This window comes from Bombus pyrosoma, linkage group LG10 (assembly GCF_014825855.1).
Source record: "Bombus pyrosoma isolate SC7728 linkage group LG10, ASM1482585v1, whole genome shotgun sequence".
Classification (NCBI taxonomy): Eukaryota; Metazoa; Arthropoda; class Insecta; order Hymenoptera; family Apidae; genus Bombus; species Bombus pyrosoma.
The window spans coordinates 7631812-7654369 of record NC_057779.1 but is presented as its reverse complement, the minus strand read 5'-3'; the positions used below and the strand labels follow the sequence as shown (position 1 = coordinate 7654369).

The following is a 22558-nucleotide window of genomic DNA, read 5'->3' as shown; positions in this document are numbered from 1 at the left end:
ATTGGAACTTTCTCGATGACTGTACCGTGTAAATAACGAACAAACACAATCATAATAGAATTATCAATTCGTTCATCATTCTGTTATTTATGCGAACGCCTTGTAAAGTTATTCATTGAGTAATTTATACCGGGTGTCTCAGCAATCGTATTTTATGTTTTAAAAGTATTCTACGCTTAGTAAAGAGTTATCCCGTTGACCGTGGATTCGTTTGAACCCAAGAACCTTGTTAATAGCGTTCGTTAAACTTCGTAAAAGTCTTGTTTATACATGTAAATATAATCTCTGTTGTGTAAAGCGATAGCTAATTCAAATGGAGAACTGTTACGCGCCCTAAATTCTAACGATAACCCGACATATATGTACTTTTGAGAAATAAATTAAAGCAAATAATTAAATCTTTGTAATTAACTTAACTTAACTTGCCACTTAAGATCAGGCATCCGTTAAAGTAAAAAAATTCACCTTATTTCTCTAACTACTTACTTACTTATGGAATAATTCTGGTCTTCATCCATCATTAGTTGAGTTGGTCGTCAATCATCATCAGTTGTATCGATCTTTATCCATTATCAGTTGAGTCGGTTTTCATCCATCATCAATCGACTATCAGTCACCCAACAACCGTGCATTACTTGAATGGAAAATTATTATTTCTCATGAACCTATAAAAAAGCGGCGAAACACAAAGAAGAAGAAGTAAAACAATATCGCGGTGCGTGTAGTGAATAGCGACGACAGCCATGGTAAACGTATCATTATCAAAGCGTTTGTATCAGAATTTTTCTAGATCGAAACACGGAGAAATCGAATAACTTAGTAACGAAAGAAATTTTTCAGTTTATCCTACGCTTCTTGCCATATTGACCTATATCAATCCAAAACTTAAAACGGATGAAAATGGACACATAACTCATGTTGAAATCAATAAAGACCCACTGCCTAAAAACCTCACTTTAGACACCTACTTGGACGCGATCAATTTCACGCTATACACACAGTTGGTATTATTTCATATCAATTTCCTTCTTTATGGAAAATCTTTATGTACGTCTTGCACATTCGAATTATCGAGAAACGCATAAAAATTGGAAATCTAATTACGCTTAATGTTTGAGAGATGAACTTAAGGATTAATTAACTTTTTCCTGAACAATTACACATCGCTATTGTTTGCTGAAATGAGAATAAAACTGAAACGTAGAAATTCGTATTCGGTCGGTAGAGCTAAAACATGTTTTATAGCAAAGAAACAACTATATAGGTGTCCTTGTGTTTGGTGAATATTCAACATGCAGATCCTAGGTGCATTGAATGGTTTTAGCCAAATATTATTTTTAATCTAGAGAGAATCCTACAGATGGCGAAATCCTAAAACTAAATGACGTAGAGTCTGTCCAGAACAGTCATTGGAACGCAACTAAACAAACCATTATAGTCACTCATGGATGGACCAACCGCGGTGAAGATCCAGTTTGCACAACCATACGCGATGGTAAATAGCTTAGATACGCTGTGAGCGCAAATTCGTGATATAATTGAAATTAGGGGAGATTCTATGACTCGAGCTAAGACGAAGATAAAGAACAACAAAATTACGTTTTACAATTGCACGGTTTCGTTTTTCAAAAAATCTTGAGTTTCGACAGTTGCCAAGAATACGGCAATATGAAACTGCGCGATCTAGAATTTTGAAAATACCTCAAAATTCCCAAGTAGGGGGAGATACGCAACTATGCTGAGTGACACAGCAAAGAATTAGCAACAAAAGTTTACGACCACATCACTGCAAATGTTCGTATCACCTCCACGTGTCTCAGTATAAGTGATTAGTACGTACCGGTCATGGCAAATGTGTACAAGCGTACATATATATTAGGTCGTCACAAAAGTTTCTTTCGTTCTACAAGGAAATAATAGATGCACAACACTTTTACTTTTATATTATTTTATCGAACCATGTACGATCCATTTTGTCACATTTCTACTATTACGATCATACATGATTCGATAAAATGATACAAAAGAAAAAATGTTGTGTGTATTAATTCCATATAAAACGAAAGAAAATTTCGGCACAACCTGATACATCGTCACTTTGCAATTGCATCTGAACGGAGATGACCACTCACATGCCACAAATCTCAATGACTTCAATAGCCCTTCTAACATCCTCATATACAAATATTTATCGAATGTCCAGCTGGACAAATTGTGAAGTATAAATTAAATAATAACAAGAAAAATATACAAATAGCAGAGGAAAATGTTATAAAATAAAAAGATTAATCTCGGCATATTTAACGCACGCTCGAATTCTGTTACAGTAGTTCATAGTGAGCCCATATTTTTGGCATCGGGTACACTGAGTTGTGTTCCTTTTGTATCGCGAAGGTTCTATTGCTATGATTCTGTTTAAAATTTTCTCACGTTGAAAATACCAGTATTATTTCTTTTAGGTTTAACTTACAATATTGTTGAATAGATAAGGTATCATTATACCAACGTATTCAAACCGTGTCTTGTTCAAAACTACACGCTGAACGAGATAATTTTATTCCACATTTTAGACTCGTTTTTCCAGTTTTGTATTTTTGTGTGATTAAGAACTAGGCAAATTGACGTATATTTGCCTAATTTCTAAACTCTAGTTTGTCGAAAATAAAGGCTTCAACGCAACTCCGTTACTCCTGATTTTCGTCTTAGTTTGAGCCATGGAATCTTCCTGGACTTCGGTTGTACCGAATTGAGATATCCATTTATACAATATGTGCACTGTCGGTCATAAATATCTGTTGATAAACTACAACCATTTGACTCTGCGTGGTAGTTTACATTATAGGACATATACGGCGAGGGGGAGGGAGCTTCTTGCCTGTTGTATATTACTTTTAAGAGAGATTTTGGATTTTCCGTCCTTTGCAAATTTATCCCGGGGTGAGAAGATTCGAACTCGCGACGGCGTTGTCCTCCTGAGTCGCAAGCTTTAACAAGCGTAGCTGGCTGCCCCGCCCATTATAGGACATATATAATACTAATAAAATAACAGATTCATATTATAATACTTAGAACATAAACGCAGTGAAAAGTATTCAGTTCTTAATCAATGTGAACAAATGTCCTACGGCTTTTGAGTGGCAGTGTTCATATATTCGATAATTTAATATCAATTACGAAGAATATTTTTTGTTCTCAGGTTTCCTTAAGGTCCGAGACTGCAACGTTATTATTCTCGATTGGAGTGTGATATCAGACGATCTCGTTTATTCTGTGGTCGCGGAGATCGTACCGTACGTTGCTGAACGTACAGCTAGTTTCATAAATTTTATGCGAATTGAGGCTGGTTTGCAAACGTCCAACTTGAAAATTGTTGGGCATTCGTTCGGTGCTCAAATCGCGGGTTTGAGCGCGCGAGAGGTAGGAAAATCGAGCCGAGTGGCGGAAGTTATCGGTGAGTAACGATATATTATTAAAGTGACATTCTAAAGTTGCCCAAGAAAATTCAATAGCGCTGATTTTAACGTCAGGTTGAAAACGGTAGAGTAGATTGATTTGGTTTTGCAAGTGAAAGATAAGCAGAAGGATAATTGAGGTTTAGAAGTTTGGAGGATAAATTTAAAAATGTCAAAAATATGTTCACATTATGTTGACTCGAAGGGAAACGTTTTTAAAAACATCATACAACAAAACGACATTATGATACAGTAAATTATACTTAAATCTCTAAATATTTACCATTTCAGCGCTCGACCCTGCCAACGTAATGTTTCAACACAAAAAACCTGGTGAAAGGGTTGATAAATCGGACGCAGAAAATGTTCAAATTATCCACACATGCTCTGGACAGTTCGGTTATTATCTGTCTGTTGGTACTTCAGACTTCTATGCGAATGATGGAAGACATCAACCAGGATGCGGCATTGACTTCTTTGGTACGGAACATACTACAGAATATTCTATTATTGACACGCTTCAACTTAAAAAATATTATTAATATAAAAATATTATTATTATAAAAATATTTGTGTGTGTGTTTATGCAATGTTAAAATCGAATGTTATGAAACTCAGGAGTTTGCGCACATCTGCGTAGCTACAAATTCTTCGCTGAATCAATTACGAATCCGAAAGGCTTTCTCGGTACACGTGCAGATGGTGCAACAGCATACATGGGCGGTGCTACCCTCGATCCGACGTAAGTTTTATTTTACTACCGTTATGGATAGATTATGGAGTTTTACGCATTTCCGGGGAATTAAAAGAATTCGTAGAATGCAAATAAATAATGGACAGTACATGTTATAATATCTAGGAGGTGAAAATTCTTGGTTCTACACTTTTAGCTGAGTTCATAAAAGTATGAATTTGCATAGATGCTTGAAAGCTGTTTAATTATTTTTTTAAATTTAATTTAGTTAGCTGATGCTAATATATGTTAATTTCTTTCCAGTGCTAAAGGAACCTACTACTTCAAAACTAACAGTCAGTATCCTTATGCTCTTGATGGATAACGTTATTCTTTCGAATATTCAATATTTCAATATTTGTAAGATACTTGTACAGATTATGTAGGAAATTATAAAATAAATAGCAATTGATTTTATTGTTCGTTGAAATTCGTATAAGACAACTTTTATTTCGACCTACCGCAGCCATATCCTAAATTCCTTGAGTTGATTTCGATACAAGCGTGAGCATACGCATAGCGATGTCGAGCAAGAGCGTCATCTTAACCCTTTCGCTACGGGCCGCTTCTTCGTCGAGCCACTCCCGCTGAACGAGCCTTCACGCCAAAACAGTGCACGCGAGAAAGATCGTCAGCGGTCGCTTTTACGCTTCACTGTAAACGAAGCTGCTCTGACGGTGCTTTTCGAAGAAAAAAACAGAGTATTCCTCGAAACAGAGTATTAATAATTTCTTAACACACCCACTTTTAATTACAATTTAGAAACGAATAACATTACAGAATATAATAACATGATATCATATAATATTTTCTATGTATGATACTAATAATTGTATGATAATAATTGTATGATACTAATAGCTTTTAATAATGGTATTGCGTGTGGTATTTTTCGAAGCATAGTATTATACATAGGCCAACATCACAAATCTCGCACTGGCATCGCGATTTGATCCACAGTTTCCATCGATCGATTATAATCGACAACATACTTCGGCTTTTTAATCATTTTTTGCATGCGATAATGACGTTTCGTGTCAACCAATTCCTCTTTGTGGAAAGAGGACAACATATACACTGCCCTCTTGTTGCACCATTTCATTGTTAATAAAAGGCTTGAGGATGTACAATACGTGGTGTATAGCCGTCCGTAGTACGCCTTACAGATAGGATAAACGTCAGTTTATTTTAATACAAATGTATGCTTCAGCAAATACATAAAGAAACGTTTGTAATGTATGTTTAATTCATTAAATATTATCATCTTTAATTAATCACATTTTTTACAGATAGAGTGAAACGACTGCGATAAGGAATTTACATAATCGCGCATCGAGCTATACATGTATTTAAATTAAATGAACGTTGCAATGACAATGAGTATTTATGAATGTGAAGAATATTCATAAAAATTTCTTTAGTACTTTTTTTCTGCTTCATACTTCACTAGCGAGGAAAGTACATATAATTTTTATTAAAAAAATATAATTTATACCTAATATAAATATACCTAAGATAAAAAAATTTTAAATTTAATAAAATTTTATGATCTTTAATCAAAATCATTCACATTGTCAGAAATTTCTTAGTCCGTGAAATTTATCTTAAATCTATTTAAAGTTTAATAACGCGGGTATAATTACTGTGACGGTCATCGTGTTAACAAATTCGTTTCTCGATTATATCACAATTTTCAGGCTGCCTTGCGTATAGAATCAAATTTCTGAATCGCCAATAACCAGTCGCTGCCATATCCTGAAAACAGACAAGAAATTTAATTAACGTGCGTCATACATAGTCCATTGAAACTGCGGTAAGAGCTTCATCGCGTGCTATCGTTTCGGGAAATAGATACAGAGCACGAAGGATATTTATCGAAGCGCTATCGAGTCCTCGAGGGGTTGGTTTCTCGTTTCTGTGCGACGGCATATTACGCACCGCTCTTAGGAGCCATGAAAATCCCATTACAATTACGCAGACATGTCGCCAACAACTTCGTTACCGCATCGATTAAACCGTGCACGGTTTCCTATTTCGCTCAGTAATCGTGTACTGCAATCGATAAACAGTAGTTGCAAACACATGTGTCAACGACGAACTTTTGCCCTTTCATCTACTCCGCTATCATCTCATTACAAGCTTCGTCGGCGTCCAGCAGCGCATATGCGTGCAGGTCGCCACAGCGAAAAAGACGTCTCTGTCGAACGGAACGAACGTCGTACGAGCTACGAATATTCGTGCTCGAACTTATTGATATTCTCTGGAAAGTATGCCACGCGAAGCGTGTGGTCCGCAAGGGTGCGAGCAGGACGCGGCGAGGGTGAAGAAGATGCGCTGGAGTCCTCGTCGCGCCCACAAGCTCGACAGCTAATTCCGTAATTTGCCACGTAACAGGCGCACTATAATATCGTGATGGCACACGTAAAGCAATCCAGTGATCGCTTTCAAATGCTAACTTCGCTTTTTCCAAAATCTTCTATCTTCTAAATCTTCTAAATCGTGTTTTTAGCATTCGGTGTCGCGATGTTACGGTGATATTAGGGTATTGCATCTTTGAAGAACGCGAACGAACGTCTTCGTGCACCTATTTCATATCACCGTTCCTTCATCCGTGCTGGTTCTTTGCATACTGTCGCGGAAACGTGGAATGTACGCGAGGAAGGGTTACTATAGCAGAAGAAAGAAAAGAAAGAGCGGTTCTATGTGTCGTGTAGTCGCGTAATTAATAAATCGTTGGTCTTTCTATCTGGATGTAATAGTTTGTCGCCGTGGGACACGGGACAGACGGAACAAGCCACCTCGGGGCGATTTTTTGATCTTATTTTCCCTGATTGAACTCGATAAAATAGTAATTAATATTTTATTAACGAATAGATACGATAGCAATCGAAGAAGAATAAAAAATCACCATCATTCACCTTGATAGAAATGTAATTTTAATGTACGTGAGACATTATCATTCATTTTCCATTATAAAGATTGATAAACATTTTACGTGTAGTTGAATGATCAAATAAATGTTGAAAATCTAAATTATTTTGAAGTATAATCTTGCACGATAATATTTTATCCTGTATTCGTTATCTTTATACCAAACGTTAGATGTATTAAATGGGATTACATAATACTCTTTATAAAAATTCCTTCATAAAGGTTGTATCGTTATCATTATAAACTGCCGTTAGATAATACCCTCTGATCTGACGAATGAATTTTATCCTTTGATGTTAGATTTACAGGACTCTTTGAAACAAGCAAAATACTCTTACTTATCTCTCTACAATATTTTCTACAAATCTCCATAATCTACGCCGGTACAACCTTACGTTTTAAAACTCAATTCTAGTGTTGGTAAAATTATCCAGCTATCTTACTTTCTTAAGAATGCAATAATCCTGATAACGTTCAATTTTTTACGTCGATTAAATTCAATACCCGAGAACGCGAGATGACACTTAAGTGGAACAGTTTCCACTTGTATCACAAGAAACAACGTATTATATTTACGTTGGAGATGGTAAATATTTTTGTTGACACTCTACGTACATCAATGGTTAATTCATAAGAATTGTTACATCCAAGATATCATCATTCTTATTAGTAAACCGAAGATAAGAAAAGATTGTTACGAGTAATGCGATAAAAGAATAAATAACAAAACAGAGTTCGAGATGGAACGATGTAAAAGAGATTTGTCTATGATGATTCATGATAAGCCATCGCCTTCGTGTACAAGTTTCGAATCAACAGACGCGCTGTCAACTACTACGCTGCCACTATCCTAAATTAGTTCGTAGCGTTGGCTCACAGTATGAGACAAGATTACGCACGATTTTCTGTAGGAAAACATGGCATTGTTGTCAATGGAAGGATAACTGCAACTGGTGTCCGAAAGAGCACCTTCAGTCTCTTAGGGGATGACACATATATTTGGAATTCCAATTATTATCGAAATATCAAATGACTAAGATGTGCCACAAAACAGGAATTTCAGAAAGAACACTTAAAAAACAATTAACCGGAATGGGAGTACGGGTCAGTTCTGATGGAAATCTCGCGCCGTTATTATAAATTCTCCATGTGAATCATGAAAACAGCCATATCTCTTTCTAAGGGAAACGAGTTAACAGTGATTTCGTGAATGTAAAAAACGACAAACGTCCGATAATCGTTTGAAGGTATGCAATTTTTTAATTGTTTATATCTCTAAAGTTATTTAATCAACGAGTATCCACGTCCAATATTTCAAACCTAGCGTAATCAGTAAAATGACGCGTGAAGTCTACGGTGAAATATTTTTGACAGTCTGGTTTCGCTTACGATGTTCCAAAAAATCTCTTGATTTGTCTTTACAAACTTAAGATAGTCTCGAGCATAAAGCTTGTTGGGAAAATAGTTACTTTATCACGAAATAAATTATTTTTCATGACAGTTTGCACGATAGTACGATTCATATTAACGATGCTACAATAATTTCGATTCGATAACAAAACGACGAAGAAAACGATGGTTAGCCTCTGAATAGTTTGATCTTTCGATCGTTTAATCACGGGTTGTAGTAATTCTCTCTAAAAACAACTGAAATGAGAAAGAAATCGTGAATTAGAGTTTTTGATTTGAAAATTTTCAAAGGTCACGAAATCACAAGTCATGGATGAGATAATAACGACTATGGTAATTTTGCGTAAAAACAATTAGACTGAAAAGAAATCGTAAATTGCAATTTTGGATGGATCTTACAATTTTCAGACGAATTCTTACAATTGACGACAGATCGTGAGTGTAATTATCGAAAATGTACTGATGCGTGTTCCGAAAAAAAAAACGAATTCTGTTATTATTCATGATGATAATAATTCGTCTTAATAACGAAAGGTGCTGCGACATTTGATTATGATCCCTCGTCTAAAAAATTGCAAACACCTGTTTATGACGTAATTAGTGTCTACCGATTGTTTCGAAAACCCTAGAGCCATCAATTAATTAACTAATAAATTAAAATAACAGCTATTAGGAACAATTTACGTATGACCAAAATTTCCATCATAATGAATTACATACAATGTTCACATCTGTTCAAAGACGGCCCAAAAAGCTTGAAACAGATATAAACAACTAATTCGTGGCGACGTACTTCATTCAATACATAGTTCTCTTAACGAGTAACTTGTAGCAGGTAAGCAAAGTAAGACTAAAATAAGTGATAGCTTCGATAAAAACAAAGGGCAGGCAACTAATTTTAGATACAGCACCATTGTTGTTCTTTGTATTACTCGAAATAGTTACGTACCGTTTAACTTCAAATCCAAATTTTGAGCAGTTTAAAGACAAGCTTAACATTCATAGTGAACAAATTTAAATTATCTACATACGAATTTCTTAAATACTCCCGAAGTGAATATAAATATCTGAAGCAGACGTGGTTAAGTCAAAGATTCAAGAAAAAAATATTTAGTAGAATTCAGATTTTGGAGAATTGAAAGATATTTTAGTACGCATAATATTACAAAATGTATACGTATACTTCTAAGAAATACATGAAATTATACTTAAAGCAAGTAATTAAATATCTTTGCAATTAACTTAACTTAACTTCGCACTTAACATCGTGCTTCCTGTTAAGATGAAACAATTCACCTTAATTTTCTAACTATTTGTAGAAGATTCGTCAGTGCGAATTGGCCATCATCTATCAGGTGAGTATCAGTTTCTTATCAATCGTGCAGTGCTTGAGTCAATAATCATTGTTTCGTTCAAACCTATAAAAAGAAGCGGCGAAAAAGGAAGCTGAGAGTCGATCTATACCGCGGTGCGTATAGTGAATCACGATAACAGCCATGGTAAATGCATCATTGGTACTATGTTAGTATCAGAACATTTTTCGATCGGGAAAAATCGAATACTTCATACTTGGTACGAGAGAAATTTTTTTTCAGTTTATCCTACGTTGCTTTCGACGTTGAGAGAAGCCAATTATACGATTCTACCGAACAAAGAAGGAAACCCGTCTCTGGTTAAACTCGATAACTCCCTACTAAGTGAAGCAGACTTGATTCTTTTCGGTGCCAATGTGGAAACGATCAGTTTCACGCTTTACACGCAGTTAGAATTATTTTATATTAATCTCCTTCTCTATGGAAAATCCTTATATACACTTTGTACATTTCTGTCGTAAATCTACTTACGGGAATTGTTACCTTTAATTTTTTAAATCACAGCGAAACACCGTAACGAATTATATTGTTTTCTTCCTAACGTGCAATCAGAGCTCCTATTCAAAAAGGTTAAATTTTAAGAAAATAAGAACCTGCGATTTAATGTTATAAAATTTGCTCTTGCTTCGTCCATAAGGACGCGTAGCTAGAGAATTCTTGCTAATTTTCAAGCTTCTTTTCACGCAAATACTACCGTAGAATTCTGTCCAATGTTAACCCTGTTACATTCTTTCGATCGTTTTTAACCGAATTACATCTTTTCAACATTAGAAAACATGTTCAGTTTGAACTTAATATATGAGAAAGCGATTTTGTTCGCTAAAATCAGAGTAAGACCGAAATGTGCAAAATGCGGGTTAAAACATTGTTTCCAGCGAACAAACAACTGTGTTACACGAATATAAATTCGAAATACGTTTAACAGCTTGGCTCAAACATACTATTTATTCTAGAAAAAATAGTAAAAATGGCGACGTCCTAAAATTAAATGACATAAACTCGGTTCGAAAGAGTCATTGGAATGCAAACAGACAAACCATCGTAGTCACTCACGGTTGGGATAGCAACGGTCAATCTGAATCATGTACGCTCGTACGCGATGGTAAGTAAAGTATCATCGATGTAATACGATAAATACACCGTGAACTAAAATTCGTGTTAAATAATTAAAGTCAGTAGAGATCGTGTGACTCGAAAATAAAAATTAGGAACAACGAAATTACATTGCACGTTCGATCTTTCGAGAAAATCGAGTTTGAAAGTTTGAAAACTTGACAAATATACTATAAGATATATCGAACTATTCGGAATTTCCTGCAAGTTTTATCTTTTAAGTAAAATTATGCATATTATATAGGCTAATGGCCGAATGTTTTAACGTCACGAAATGCCAATGAAATTTCTGATTTATTTCTTCTTGAAATCGTATAACACGAGACGCTTGATAATATATTGTATGATTATTGATCGTATAGGAGCAGACAATTGGTAAGAGATTGCTCTACGCGCGAAAATAAATCGGAAATATAGAATGAAATTAGTTCGCTTGAAAATTCGTTTTCGAGAAAATTGCATTTGTCAAGTAGACGTGATCGAGCGTATTCAAAGCCTATCTTCTTCGAAACATGGCCTCAAACGGGGCAACATTATTCTACTTTCCAAGCCTGTTCTTAAACGTAAAGAAATAACAGATTTATACCAAAAATACTTCGAAACTAAAAATAGTAAAGAATATTCAATTTACATCGGACATGAGCAGGTGTCGTACAATTTACGAGTAGCAGTGGCCATATCTTCGATATTTTATATTATATTTTAATATTACGACAAGCAATATTTTGTTTCTTGTTTGTTTTCAGCTTTCCTGAAGGTCCGCGACTGCAATGTCATTGTTGTCGATTGGAGCAAGATAGCGGATCACAAGGATTATATCGCTGTTGCAAAGAACGTACCACGCGTAGCTAGCCATGTAGCTAGTTTCGTGAATTTCTTGCGAACTAGCGCTGGTTTGCGCACGTCCAACTTGAAAATTATTGGACACTCTCTCGGTGCTCATGTCGCGGGCTTGAGCGCGCGAGAGGTAGGAAAATCGAGCCGGGTGGCGGAAGTTATCGGTGAGTAACGATATATTAGTAAAGCGGCGTTTTAAAGTTCTCGAAGGAAATTCAATAGCGCTAATTTTAACGTCAGGTTGAAAACAGTAGAGTAGATCGATTTGGTATTGCAAATGAAAGATAAGCAGAAAGATAAGTGAGCTTTACAAGTTTGGACGATAAATTTAAAATGTCAAAAATATGTTTACATTATGTTAACTCGAAGGGGAACGTTTTTAAAAACATCATACAACAAAACGACATTATGATACAGTAAATTATACTTAAATCTCTAAATATTTGTCATTTCAGCGCTCGACCCTGCCAAGCCATTGTTTGAACACAAAGGAGCCGGTGAAAGAGTTGATAAATCGGACGCACAAAATGTTCAAGTTATTCACACATGTGCCGGATATTTGGGTCTGGATATCTCTATTGGTACCTCCGATTTCTTTGCCAATGATGGAAGACATCAACCAGGATGCGGCGATGATTTGTTAGGTAAGCAATATGCGACAAGTTTCCATATAAAAAATATTATTTGCGGGATTGTGTGTGCGCGCGCCTATATATGCGATACTAGAAATGAATTTTATGGAACACAGGATCTTGCGCACATGGACGCAGTTACCAATACTTTAGTCAATCTATTACGAATCCAAAAGCTTTCCACGGTGTAACTGACAATGGTGCAGCAGCATACATGGGTGGTGCTAACCTCGATCCAAAGTAAGTTTTATTTTACTACTGTTACTGATAAATTATGGAGCTTTACGCATTTCCGGGAAATTTAAAGAGTACATAGAATGCAAATAAATAATGGACAGTACATGTTATAATATTTAGGAGGTGAACATTCTTACCTAGGTCGTACACTTTTAGCTGAGTTCATAAAAGTATGAATTTGCATAGATACTTGAGAGCTAATTGCCGAATATATCTGTTGAATTATTTCTTAAAATTTAATTTAGTTATCTGGTGCTAATATATGTTAATTTCTTTACAGCGCTAGGGGAACCTACCACTTCAAAACTACCAGTTAATATCCTTATGCTCTTGATGGATAAAATTATTCGTTTGAATATTCAATATTCGGATGTATTTCAATAATTGTAAGGTACTTGTACAAATTAAGAAATAAATTGAGAAGTAAATAGTAAAACAACTTTTATTTCCACTTACCCCGACCATATTCTCGGCTGTTTGAGTTGATTTCGCTTATAGCGATGCCCGCAGCCTCGCCAGGAACAGCGTCATCTTGATATTCATCTTCGTACGTTAAGATTGTAAGTGTACATTTTGTATTGTTCCAAATTGAGATAAGAGAACAATAGCGACGTATAGTCGACTGCCATCCAAGTTTCAAGTTCTTAATGAAGCGTGAGAAAAGATACGACGTGATAGGAATTTATCGCATTAAATAGCGGCTTTTACCGATATGCAATAAAACTAAAAGGCCCGTCGCTAAATATTAGGTGGTCCGAAAAGTTTCTTTCGTTTTATGAGGAAATAATAGACGCACAACGTTTTTCCTTTTATATTATTTTGTCGATCCATTTTGTTCTGTTGAGATAAACACCGCGACATTTCACAGACTTGGTTTCTCTTGTGAAAAACAATTTCCGGACAACCTAATACTTCACTTTCCGTCAAAATAATTGTAAATTGTCCTGCATATGTAATATTTATCTTTTTATTTTTCCAACTAGTAGAAACGAACTTCAAACAAATAAAATTAAATTATTTAAACAATTGCCAGGTACAATTTATCCGTTTGTATGATTTTTGGTGTCAGTTTACTTTTCTTATTCGATCGTGTCGACTACAAAGAAACATTTACGATTTTCGCTAGTCTTTGCGGAACACACGAAATCGATCAGCGAGTACGTCAGGTGGATTTTCCACTATGCGTCTAGCACGGCGGCATCTATGGGTATACATTTTCTATTTGCTATGCGTATAATAATGTTTGGCAAATGTACAGCGTTATAAGATATGCTCTTAAAGGAAATGCATCATCTGGCAAGATCACACTTTCAGATGGTACGTTTAACACATTTCCTTCCAGACCTGTTCTTAAATTCGGATTGTCAAAATTTGCACCATCTGATTGACTTTCTGAGCTTCCAACATTTGCAATAATGCGATGCAATAATCGTGATGAACTAACGCCAGCAGTGCAACGTGTTGTAATTTACGAATAACGGTGCCTCTTCACGCGACATATGATAGATGTATGCAAAAGTTGTAGTCCTTTTTTCAAGTGTTCACGTATAATTACTTTTAATTGATACAATTTCCTGTCCTTTTCTGCAACTGTCTGAAACGACAGTTTCATGATCGATTAGTGTCGATAACCTCGCGAAACAACAGCGACCGCGGTGACGACAACGTTGGGCCGCACGTGGCTCTAATCGCTGATTTATGTCCATTTTCAAAATATGAAAAAGTCTCAATGTTATCTCGGAATTCGAAATTTGTCAGAAAGCTATATAACATGTACGAATAAAAAAAATTTTTCAGCTATTTCTCCGAAATTTTAGGTAAATAAGTATAATAAATGATCAGGTAAATGGTTATTTTTTTCTGAAACTACGTATAGTACACAAGAAACGAATGATAAAATAAAAAGGTAATTTTCGCTTTAGAAAGTAAGCGACTCGAGACGTTATTTATATTATATTTAGTCATCTCTCCATAACTTTGACAGCTCAATGTATAAACAATCTTCTATCTAAGATAAATTAAGCGACGATGAAGCGGGTAAAGAAACAAAAAAATCATTTTCAATTTAAATACGATCTTTAAGCTGTAGCAATTTATCAATTGCCGATGGAACTCTGATAAGCTGATATCGAACTGATTAAAGTAAAATCATTCTTCTCTAAAAGAAGAAAATAATTGTGCAAGGCAGAGATTATACCCTGATACAATACTTCTTTTAGATTTGAGTTTAATTAAATGCAAACTTCATTCGCTAATCCGCGTGTGACCATTCGAAAACAACGTGCGCGTTTTGCTTCATCTGAATTTTGATCGAGAATAGCACACTGTTTCAATAATAAAATAAATAAGTTTATAAAAAGTCACTGGAAATGAAAGAAACACACGACAGCAACAACCTACTGATTCGCAATTGAAACAGAAACCCCGACACAGCTGTGACTCGATAAAACCATCAAAAGCTAACTAAAAATACCTTGTTTTGTCTGAAAGATTATTAAACAAAGAGCTTAATAATATCAATGGCTTATATCGTAACACTGTCCCTATGTTACGTAACATAACTGCGTTTCGACAAAATTAGCCGACCATCTATTAGGTCGTCCGAAAAGTTTCTTTCGTTTGATAAGGATATTATTTTATCGGATTACACACGATCCATTTTGTTCTATCAAAATAAAGATCACAACGTTCGACAGATTAGATTTCATGTTTGTATAAAGATGCGTTGTTGTAAAAGACGCGTCTGTAAAAGAAAGACATTTTCCGGACAACCTAATACATAATTTTCACAAATACCAAGCAAGATGTTTATTCCTTCCTTATTCTACTTCATTTTTTCGTTTAATGTATTTCATGATGATGGACGTTTTCACATAATCGTCGTTCTTGGGAAGTGATTGTTTCGATTGTTCAATAAACTATATATAAAGATCGCTAAACAATCGCTATAGGAAAAAGGGATGTGCCACTATTGGAAATGTTCTTATTCGAACGATCATTTCCTTATTTATTGAAATACTGGAAATTCTACCTTCTTTCGCAAGCTTCTTTTCTACCTGTTGATAAAAACATCTCGAGCTCGTACAAATAATTTAACCCTCTCTTCAAGTACCTGTTCTTGAACAATACTGGGCACACGCACGGTTAAACACTATGTATAAATAGAGCCACGACGATACGATAAACGATAGGTCAGACGATACGTCAACATCGAACGGTGATCACCTATGATAAGCTATCTATTAAAAACCTTCGCGAATCTTTTGATCTCGCAAGCACGACTTATCGTCTTAAAATCTCAAATAAAAAATAACCAAGAAATCAACGACGGTAGTCTTCTGCGTAGAAACTTCCGATCCGATAAAATTAAAAGCCCTCGCCAACTCGGAGCAATATTTGGATACGGTAGGATGCTGGTTATCGAGATAGTCAACAATGTGAGACAAAAGGAAACGCAAATAATGTGAATCAAGCTGATACGTTATACCGGGACGTCTAAAAATAAATGAGATTTTTTTTCTTGAATAAATACGAAATGAAAAATCCAAATTTTGTCGCATAATATTTAACGTAGTCCTACTTTCTAACAAGACTAAATAAAATAAGGCTACATTATAAAATTTTAAATGAGCAAGATATATTAGATTGTCCGAAAAGTATCTTTCGTTCTATAAGATGATAATAGATGAACGACAACATCTATTTAATATTATTTTATCGAATTAGGTATGATCCATTTCCTTATATTTCTATTACTACGTTCGTATATAATTCAATAAACTAATATAAAAGAAAAAACATTCTACGTCTATTATTTCCTTATAAAACGAAAGAAACTTTTCAGACAACCCAATGAAAAGAAGAATTTTGCAAAATGATGAAGTTACACGGTGTACACTCAGGAAGCACTGAATTGTTAAAAATTTCAAAATACAAAATACAAAATTTCCATTTATAGATCAGAATAGTTCGGAAAAATTCTAATAATCACTGTGAGAAACACAACAAATATATATTGGAGTAATCGCTAGAAGGTATATGTCAAGACGCGCGAACGCGAGTTATGCGTAGAATATCAAACTTGCGGAAAAGACAGCGACAGTTAGCTGGTCACTTTGAGGAATTCGCACTCCGCAATGTCATATTGATTCCACTGATTTTATTCTTAAGTATTCTTTATTGGTACTCACCTAAACAACTAGAGGAGTCCTGTACCTATGACCGAATTTGTAATTCATAATGAGCCTGAAAACATTAAACTTTGATATTCCTCGTTTTATAAAAATATCGTGTTATATTATATTTTAACAATTTAATATCCAGTTATTATATATATATATATAGTATATAAATTTTTGTAGGAATACGAATGTAAATCATATTCTAACACGAGGCTTTTATTTTCCTATGTGTACTGATAGGATTAGACAAAAAGATAAATTTCAAAATACACAAAATAGTGTTTTCTTAAGAACAACATACGTATCAAATATCAACTTGAATCGGCGCAAGTAAATAATTTGTATTTAGCACACATTACGATTATTTATCCGCATCTGAAGTATAATTTGTAGAAAAAAAAAAAAAACATACAAAGTGTATAATTTGCGAAAAGGGAACTTAATAATAATAAATTTCAATGTCCTCAAAATTCTATTAAAAACAAGGGCCGGGTGTTTGTCTTCCTCTTGGCTTATATTCAAGTATAGTAATTTTTACAGAATCACATAAAAGTTGATGAAAATAAGATAAGATGAAATTAATAGAAAAAATTAACAATTCGAAGGAATCTACGTAATTGTTACAAACACATTCTTCCAACTAAATCGTTAATTCACCTCTCCAAAGAAAGAAAAAAAGGATCCTTTCGTTCATCGCTCACATAGTTTTCTTTTCCCTTTTTCTTTTATCGTATTATGAAAACATATAAAAACATAGAATCAGAAGAACATTCGTCTCCATTACACTTATCGCTCTTAACGTATTTACCTAGAAAAAACCTGTAGGCTTCTCAAGATACCGAGAATGATAATTCACATGATCTTAAAGAACGCGAATATTTCGAAGAATCGTCATCCCGTCATGTAATAACGACGAGATTTATACATACGCGCATAAACATTTCCGTCGATATTATCTGAAAAATCCAGTGTAATTTTTTACTCCAACGATAACGAGGTAGCACGAGACGAGATTATGTCGGAGACAGGGGAAACAACGCTGACAAATCGATGGGGTTAGTCCTGCACCTATCTTTTCGTCGCTAGTATTTGCGAAGGAGAATCTGGCAAATAAATGAGCCAAAATTCTGCTCGAGTGTCTCTAAGAAAATATGGCATTGCTCGCGGCGAAAAATTACGATCAAAAGTAACTGCAACCAGCCGCTGAATAAAACACTCTGAGACCCTTAGCGGATAACGCATATATTTGGAATTCTAATTATTATCCGAATATCAGGTACCTAACACGTGCCATAAAGCACGAATTTCCGAGGAAAATAAAGAAAAATACTTAACCATAATGGGAACAAGGCTGAGATGATTTAATATTAGGTCAGTTCTGATAGAAATCTCGCATCGTTATTATAAATCCTATACATGTCAACTATGAAAACAGGCACATGTCTTTCTAAAGGAGACGAGCTAACAATGATTTCGTGAGTGTAAAAAACGATAAACGCCCGACGGTCGTTTGAAGGTGTGCAATTTTTTATCTCTAAAATTATTTAATCAACGAGTGGCCACATCCAATATTTCAAATTTAGCGTAATCAACAAATGACGTGTGAAGTCTACGGTGAAATAACTTCGAATAATTCTCCGCTTCGTCTTTCGAAACTTAAGATAGTCTCGAGCATAAAACTTGTTGGGGAAATAGTTACATTATCACGAAATAAATTACTTCTAATGACAGTTTCGATTCATATTGATAATGCTACAATAATTTCGATTCGATAACAATCTATGAAGAAACCGACGGACAGTCTGAATTGTCTAATCTGATCGTTTAATCGGAAGCCACGGGTAAGATAATCTCGACTATCGTAATTTTCTATAAAAACAACTAGAGTGAAAAGAAATGGTAAATTACAGTTTTCCACGGGTCTTGCAATGTCCAAGGAGCGATTCTTGAAAATGTAAAAACACTCGTGCCGAAAAATTCGAGAAACAAATGAGCTCTATTACGATCCATGATGATCATTCGTAGTAACGGAAGGTACCGCAAAGCTGCATCATTTGATTATTTTAAAAATTACAAACACCTGTCTATCAGGCATGTAGTTAATACTTATCGATTGTTCAAGGAATTTTAAAGAATTAAGAGCTATTTATGTATAACCAGAATTTCCATCATAATGAATTATTTACATTGTATATTGTTCACGTTGTTTCACAGATGGCCCCAAAAGTTCGAAAAGGAATATAAAGAAGCGACACAAACTGTAATACTTCAGTGAGTAGTTTTCTTAACGAGCTTCTACCAGGTGAACAAAAGTAAGACTAAAGTAATTGATAGCTCCAACTAAAAAAAAAAAAAAGAAAAAAAGACTAACTTTAGAGACATCGCCGTTATCGTTTCTCGCATTACTTGAAATTACTACGTGCTATTTAACTTCAAATTTAAATATCGAACAGTTTAAAAAGAAGCTTAACACTCTAAGCGAACAAATTTAAATTACCTACTTTCGAAGTAATGAAATGAATTTCCTAAATACTCGCCAAGTGAATAGAAAAATTGAAAGCAAACCTATTTCAAAGCGTTGCTAAATCAAAGATTCGAACTAAATATTAGAATTCAGATTCTGAGGAATTAAAAGAAATTCTAATACATAGAATATGTCTAAAGTATAGGTAAAACAAATAATTAAACTGTCTTCGCACTTAACTGAACTTAACTTCGTACTTAAGACCGTGGCTTTCGTTAAGAATAGAAGATACACGCTATTTTTCTAACTACTCGTAGTTGATTCGTGAGTGTGTCTCGCTATTAATCCATCGATCGAATATCAGTCACTTATCAACTGTATAATACTCGAGTGGATTACCATTGTTTCCCTTAAACCTATAAAAAGAAGCGGCAAAACGCGAAAGCCAAGAAGTCGGACTGCTATTATATTGCGGTGTGCATAGTGAGCCACGACAACAGCAATGCCAACTGAATTAGCGTTAAGTTCGTATCAGAATATTATTCGATCTAGACACGGAAAAATCGAGTAACTGATTAATGAAAAAAAATTTCTTTTCAGTTTATCCTACGCTGCTCACGGTATTAACGCAAAACAATTATACGATCTTTCCGGATGAAACAGGAGTGCCACATCTGATTAAAATCGATAACTCTCCACTAACTGAATTAGAACTTTCCATTTTAGGTATCAATGTGGAATCGGTCAGTTTCAATCTTTACACACGGTTAGAATTATTTTTTGGTAACCTTCTTATTTATTGAAAGTATCTTATGTACGTTTATGTATATTTAAGTATTAAAAATTCACTATCTAACTACAATTGATATTTGGAAGATGAAATGGAAAAGTATTTAAAATTATTTGATTAATCAGAAAATTAATAATTTGTACTAAACTAATTATAATAAAGCTAATCAGTTCGTTATGAAAGATCACTATAATAATCGCTTGTCAGTTTACCCCTATGCACGAACTATAGAGAAGTATAGAGAACCTCGCATGATATTGCAATCATCATTTTCAACCCATTACATTAAAAATTTCAAACATTAAAAAGAATCTTCAGTTTGAGCAAAGTGTGTCTTATCGTTATTCGTGAATTTTTGTATTTTATGTTAAAACATCACAGTTGCTTTTCGTTTGCTAGAATGAGAATAAGTCCGCAACGTAAAAATTCTTCTTTGCAGAGGAGAAACAATTACAAGTGGGTCATCCCGTGTTCGACGAATTAACATTGAAAAATTTCACTTTTATTCCAGAGATAACCCTACAAGTGGTGATGTGCTAAATCTAAACGACATAGTCTCTGTACGAGAGAGTCATTGGAACCCGCACAGGGAAACCATCATAGTTACTCACGGTTGGAATTCCAATGGTCGATCTTCGTCATGTACACTCATACGCGATGGTAAATAAGTTTCGTCGGTGTAATAAATACATTGTGAGCTAAAATTCGTGACATAACTGAGGTCAGGGGAGATTCTGTGACTCGAAATAAGAATAAAAGAAAGAACAGCGAAATTACGTTGGAAATTTCATTTTTTGATTTTCATCTTATTTCGAGACATAGAATCTTCCTGACTTTACCGAGTTGAACTTCATCAGTATTTTACGTTATAAGACAAATATATAAGATACGTACATTATAAGACGGACCAATGAAATAGATTTGTAACAAAACATTTAGAAAATAAGAGCAGTGAAAAGTATTCAGTTCGTGGTGAATATCAAAGGGTGTGCTACAACTTATGAACGGTAATGGTTATATTTTTAATATTATGACAAACAATATTTCTTGTTTTCAGCTTTCCTTAATGTCTGGGATAGCAACGTCATTATCGTCGATTGGGGTAACATAGCAAACAACCTGCTTTATTCCGTCGTTGCAAAAAGCGTGCCACGCGTCGCTCTCCGTGTAGCTGATTTCGTGAATTTCCTACGAACTAGCGCTGGATTACGAACGTCTAAACTGAAAATTGTTGGACACTCCCTCGGTGCTCATGTCGCAGGATTAAGTGCATTAGAGATAGGAAGGTCGAGCCAAGTCGCGGAAGTTATCGGTGGGTAACGATATATTAGTAAAATGGTATTCTAAAGTTCTCCACGAAGATCGAGGAGCGCAGTTTTTAATGTCACATCGGAGACAATAGGATAGATTGATTGAGATTGGCAAATGAAAGATAAACAGAAAGATAAGTGAAGTTTTCAAGTTTGAAGGACAAATTTTTAAAACATCAAAGATATATTTAGATTGACTTAACTCGGAGGAAAGTAATTTTTAAATCTTTATGCAAATTGATTTCATATCCGTCAATCATGATACAGTAAATTATACTAAACCTCTAAATATTTGCCATTATAGCACTCGACGCTGCCAAGCCAATGTTTGAACACAAAGGACCAGATGGAAGAGTTGATAAATCAGACGCGCGAAATGTTCAAGTTATTCACACGTGCGCCGGATATTTAGGTCTGGATATCTCTGTTGGTACTTCTGATTTCTTTGCCAATGATGGAAGAAATCAACCAGGATGCGTCAATGACTTGATAGGTAAGGAATATACTATAGAGTCTCGAGTTACTAACAGGTATCAATTGAAAAGATATTAGTTGTGCACTTTGTGTGTGTGTGTGTGTATATGTGCAATATTAAAAATAAATTTTATGAAACACAGGAGCTTGCGCACATTCACGCAGCTACGAATACTACAGCGAATCTGTTATAAAATCAAAAGGCTTCCTTGGTGTATCTCAGAATGGTGCAATGGCATACATGGGTGGTCCTACTCTTGACCCGAAGTGAGTTTTATTTTACTACTGTCATTAATTTATGATTGCGGAGCGTTACGCATTTCCGAGAAATATAAAGATACGCAAATGCATAGAATACAGATATCCAAAGTACAGTACTTATTATAATATTTAATAAGAAAACATTTTTGTTTGGGTCCTACTCTTTTTAATATTAATTTCATTTTCTGATGCTAATACATATCAATTTCTTTTACAGAGCTAAAGGAACCTACGTGTTCCAAACTAACAATCAGTATCCATATGCACTTGCTGGATAAAGTTATTCTTCGTATCAATATGTAACATATTTATTCAAATTGAGAAATAAATAACAGATGATCATATTATCGAAATATGTGT

At 34.7% G+C, this 22558-nt stretch overlaps 4 protein-coding genes across 6 annotated transcripts in view; 3 read left to right on the top strand and 1 right to left on the bottom strand.

Moving 5' to 3' along the window:
- The window catches only part of LOC122571399 (glutamic acid-rich protein-like), a 10388-nt gene extending 9781 nt beyond the window's left edge, over positions 1 to 607 (bottom strand). The window contains exon 1 of the mRNA XM_043735086.1: positions 491 to 607. The gene's annotated coding sequence lies outside the window, so the exon portion shown is untranslated. The remainder of the gene's footprint in view (positions 1 to 490) is intronic.
- Positions 608 to 624: 17 nt separating this feature from the next.
- On the top strand, positions 625 to 4615 carry LOC122571394 (pancreatic triacylglycerol lipase-like). Its single transcript, XM_043735080.1, has 7 exons — positions 625 to 768; positions 841 to 1000; positions 1347 to 1495; positions 3197 to 3451; positions 3744 to 3932; positions 4071 to 4194; positions 4450 to 4615. The coding sequence occupies exons 1-7, from the start codon at positions 744 to 746 to the stop codon at positions 4508 to 4510; spliced, it is 963 nt and encodes a 320-aa protein (XP_043591015.1). The 5' UTR covers positions 625 to 743; the 3' UTR covers positions 4511 to 4615.
- Positions 4616 to 9245: 4630 nt separating this feature from the next.
- LOC122571395 (probable phospholipase A1 magnifin) lies at positions 9246 to 13154 on the top strand. Its single transcript, XM_043735081.1, has 9 exons — positions 9246 to 9361; positions 9846 to 9881; positions 9955 to 10047; positions 10122 to 10287; positions 10853 to 11001; positions 11759 to 12013; positions 12305 to 12493; positions 12598 to 12721; positions 12999 to 13154. The coding sequence occupies exons 3-9, from the start codon at positions 10023 to 10025 to the stop codon at positions 13033 to 13035; spliced, it is 945 nt and encodes a 314-aa protein (XP_043591016.1). The 5' UTR covers positions 9246 to 9361; positions 9846 to 9881; positions 9955 to 10022; the 3' UTR covers positions 13036 to 13154.
- Positions 13155 to 19154: 6000 nt separating this feature from the next.
- On the top strand, positions 19155 to 22551 carry LOC122571391 (pancreatic lipase-related protein 2-like). Of its 3 annotated transcripts, none has more exons than XM_043735076.1 (8): positions 19155 to 19211; positions 19681 to 19887; positions 19964 to 20129; positions 20665 to 20813; positions 21211 to 21465; positions 21768 to 21956; positions 22081 to 22204; positions 22416 to 22551. In XM_043735076.1, exons 2-8 carry the CDS (start codon positions 19866 to 19868, stop codon positions 22474 to 22476), a joined length of 966 nt encoding a protein of 321 aa, XP_043591011.1. In that variant the 5' UTR covers positions 19155 to 19211; positions 19681 to 19865; the 3' UTR covers positions 22477 to 22551. The 3 variants fall into 3 exon arrangements, with proteins under 3 accessions (XP_043591011.1, XP_043591010.1, XP_043591009.1); XM_043735075.1 differs by having other exon boundaries at positions 19170 to 19568; XM_043735074.1 differs by having other exon boundaries at positions 19170 to 19887.
- The last annotated feature ends 7 nt before the right edge of the window (positions 22552 to 22558 follow it).

Bases quoted from the DNA above. Each gene is read 5' to 3' on its own strand.
- LOC122571394 (XM_043735080.1), top strand. From the start codon at position 744: ATGGTAAACGTATCATTATCAAAGC. The intron at 769-840 runs GTTTGTATCAGA...GAAATTTTTCAG, and splicing joins AAACGTATCATTATCAAAGC to TTTATCCTACGCTTCTTGCC. The intron at 1,001-1,346 runs GTTGGTATTATT...TTTTTAATCTAG, and splicing joins AATTTCACGCTATACACACA to AGAGAATCCTACAGATGGCG.
- LOC122571395 (XM_043735081.1), top strand. From the start codon at position 10,023: ATGGTAAATGCATCATTGGTACTAT. The intron at 10,048-10,121 runs GTTAGTATCAGA...ATTTTTTTTCAG, and splicing joins AAATGCATCATTGGTACTAT to TTTATCCTACGTTGCTTTCG. The intron at 11,002-11,758 runs GTAAGTAAAGTA...GTTTGTTTTCAG, and splicing joins ATGTACGCTCGTACGCGATG to CTTTCCTGAAGGTCCGCGAC.
- LOC122571391 (XM_043735076.1), top strand. From the start codon at position 19,866: ATGCCAACTGAATTAGCGTTAA. The intron at 19,888-19,963 runs GTTCGTATCAGA...ATTTCTTTTCAG, and splicing joins GCCAACTGAATTAGCGTTAA to TTTATCCTACGCTGCTCACG. The intron at 21,957-22,080 runs GTAAGGAATATA...TATGAAACACAG, and splicing joins ATGCGTCAATGACTTGATAG to GAGCTTGCGCACATTCACGC.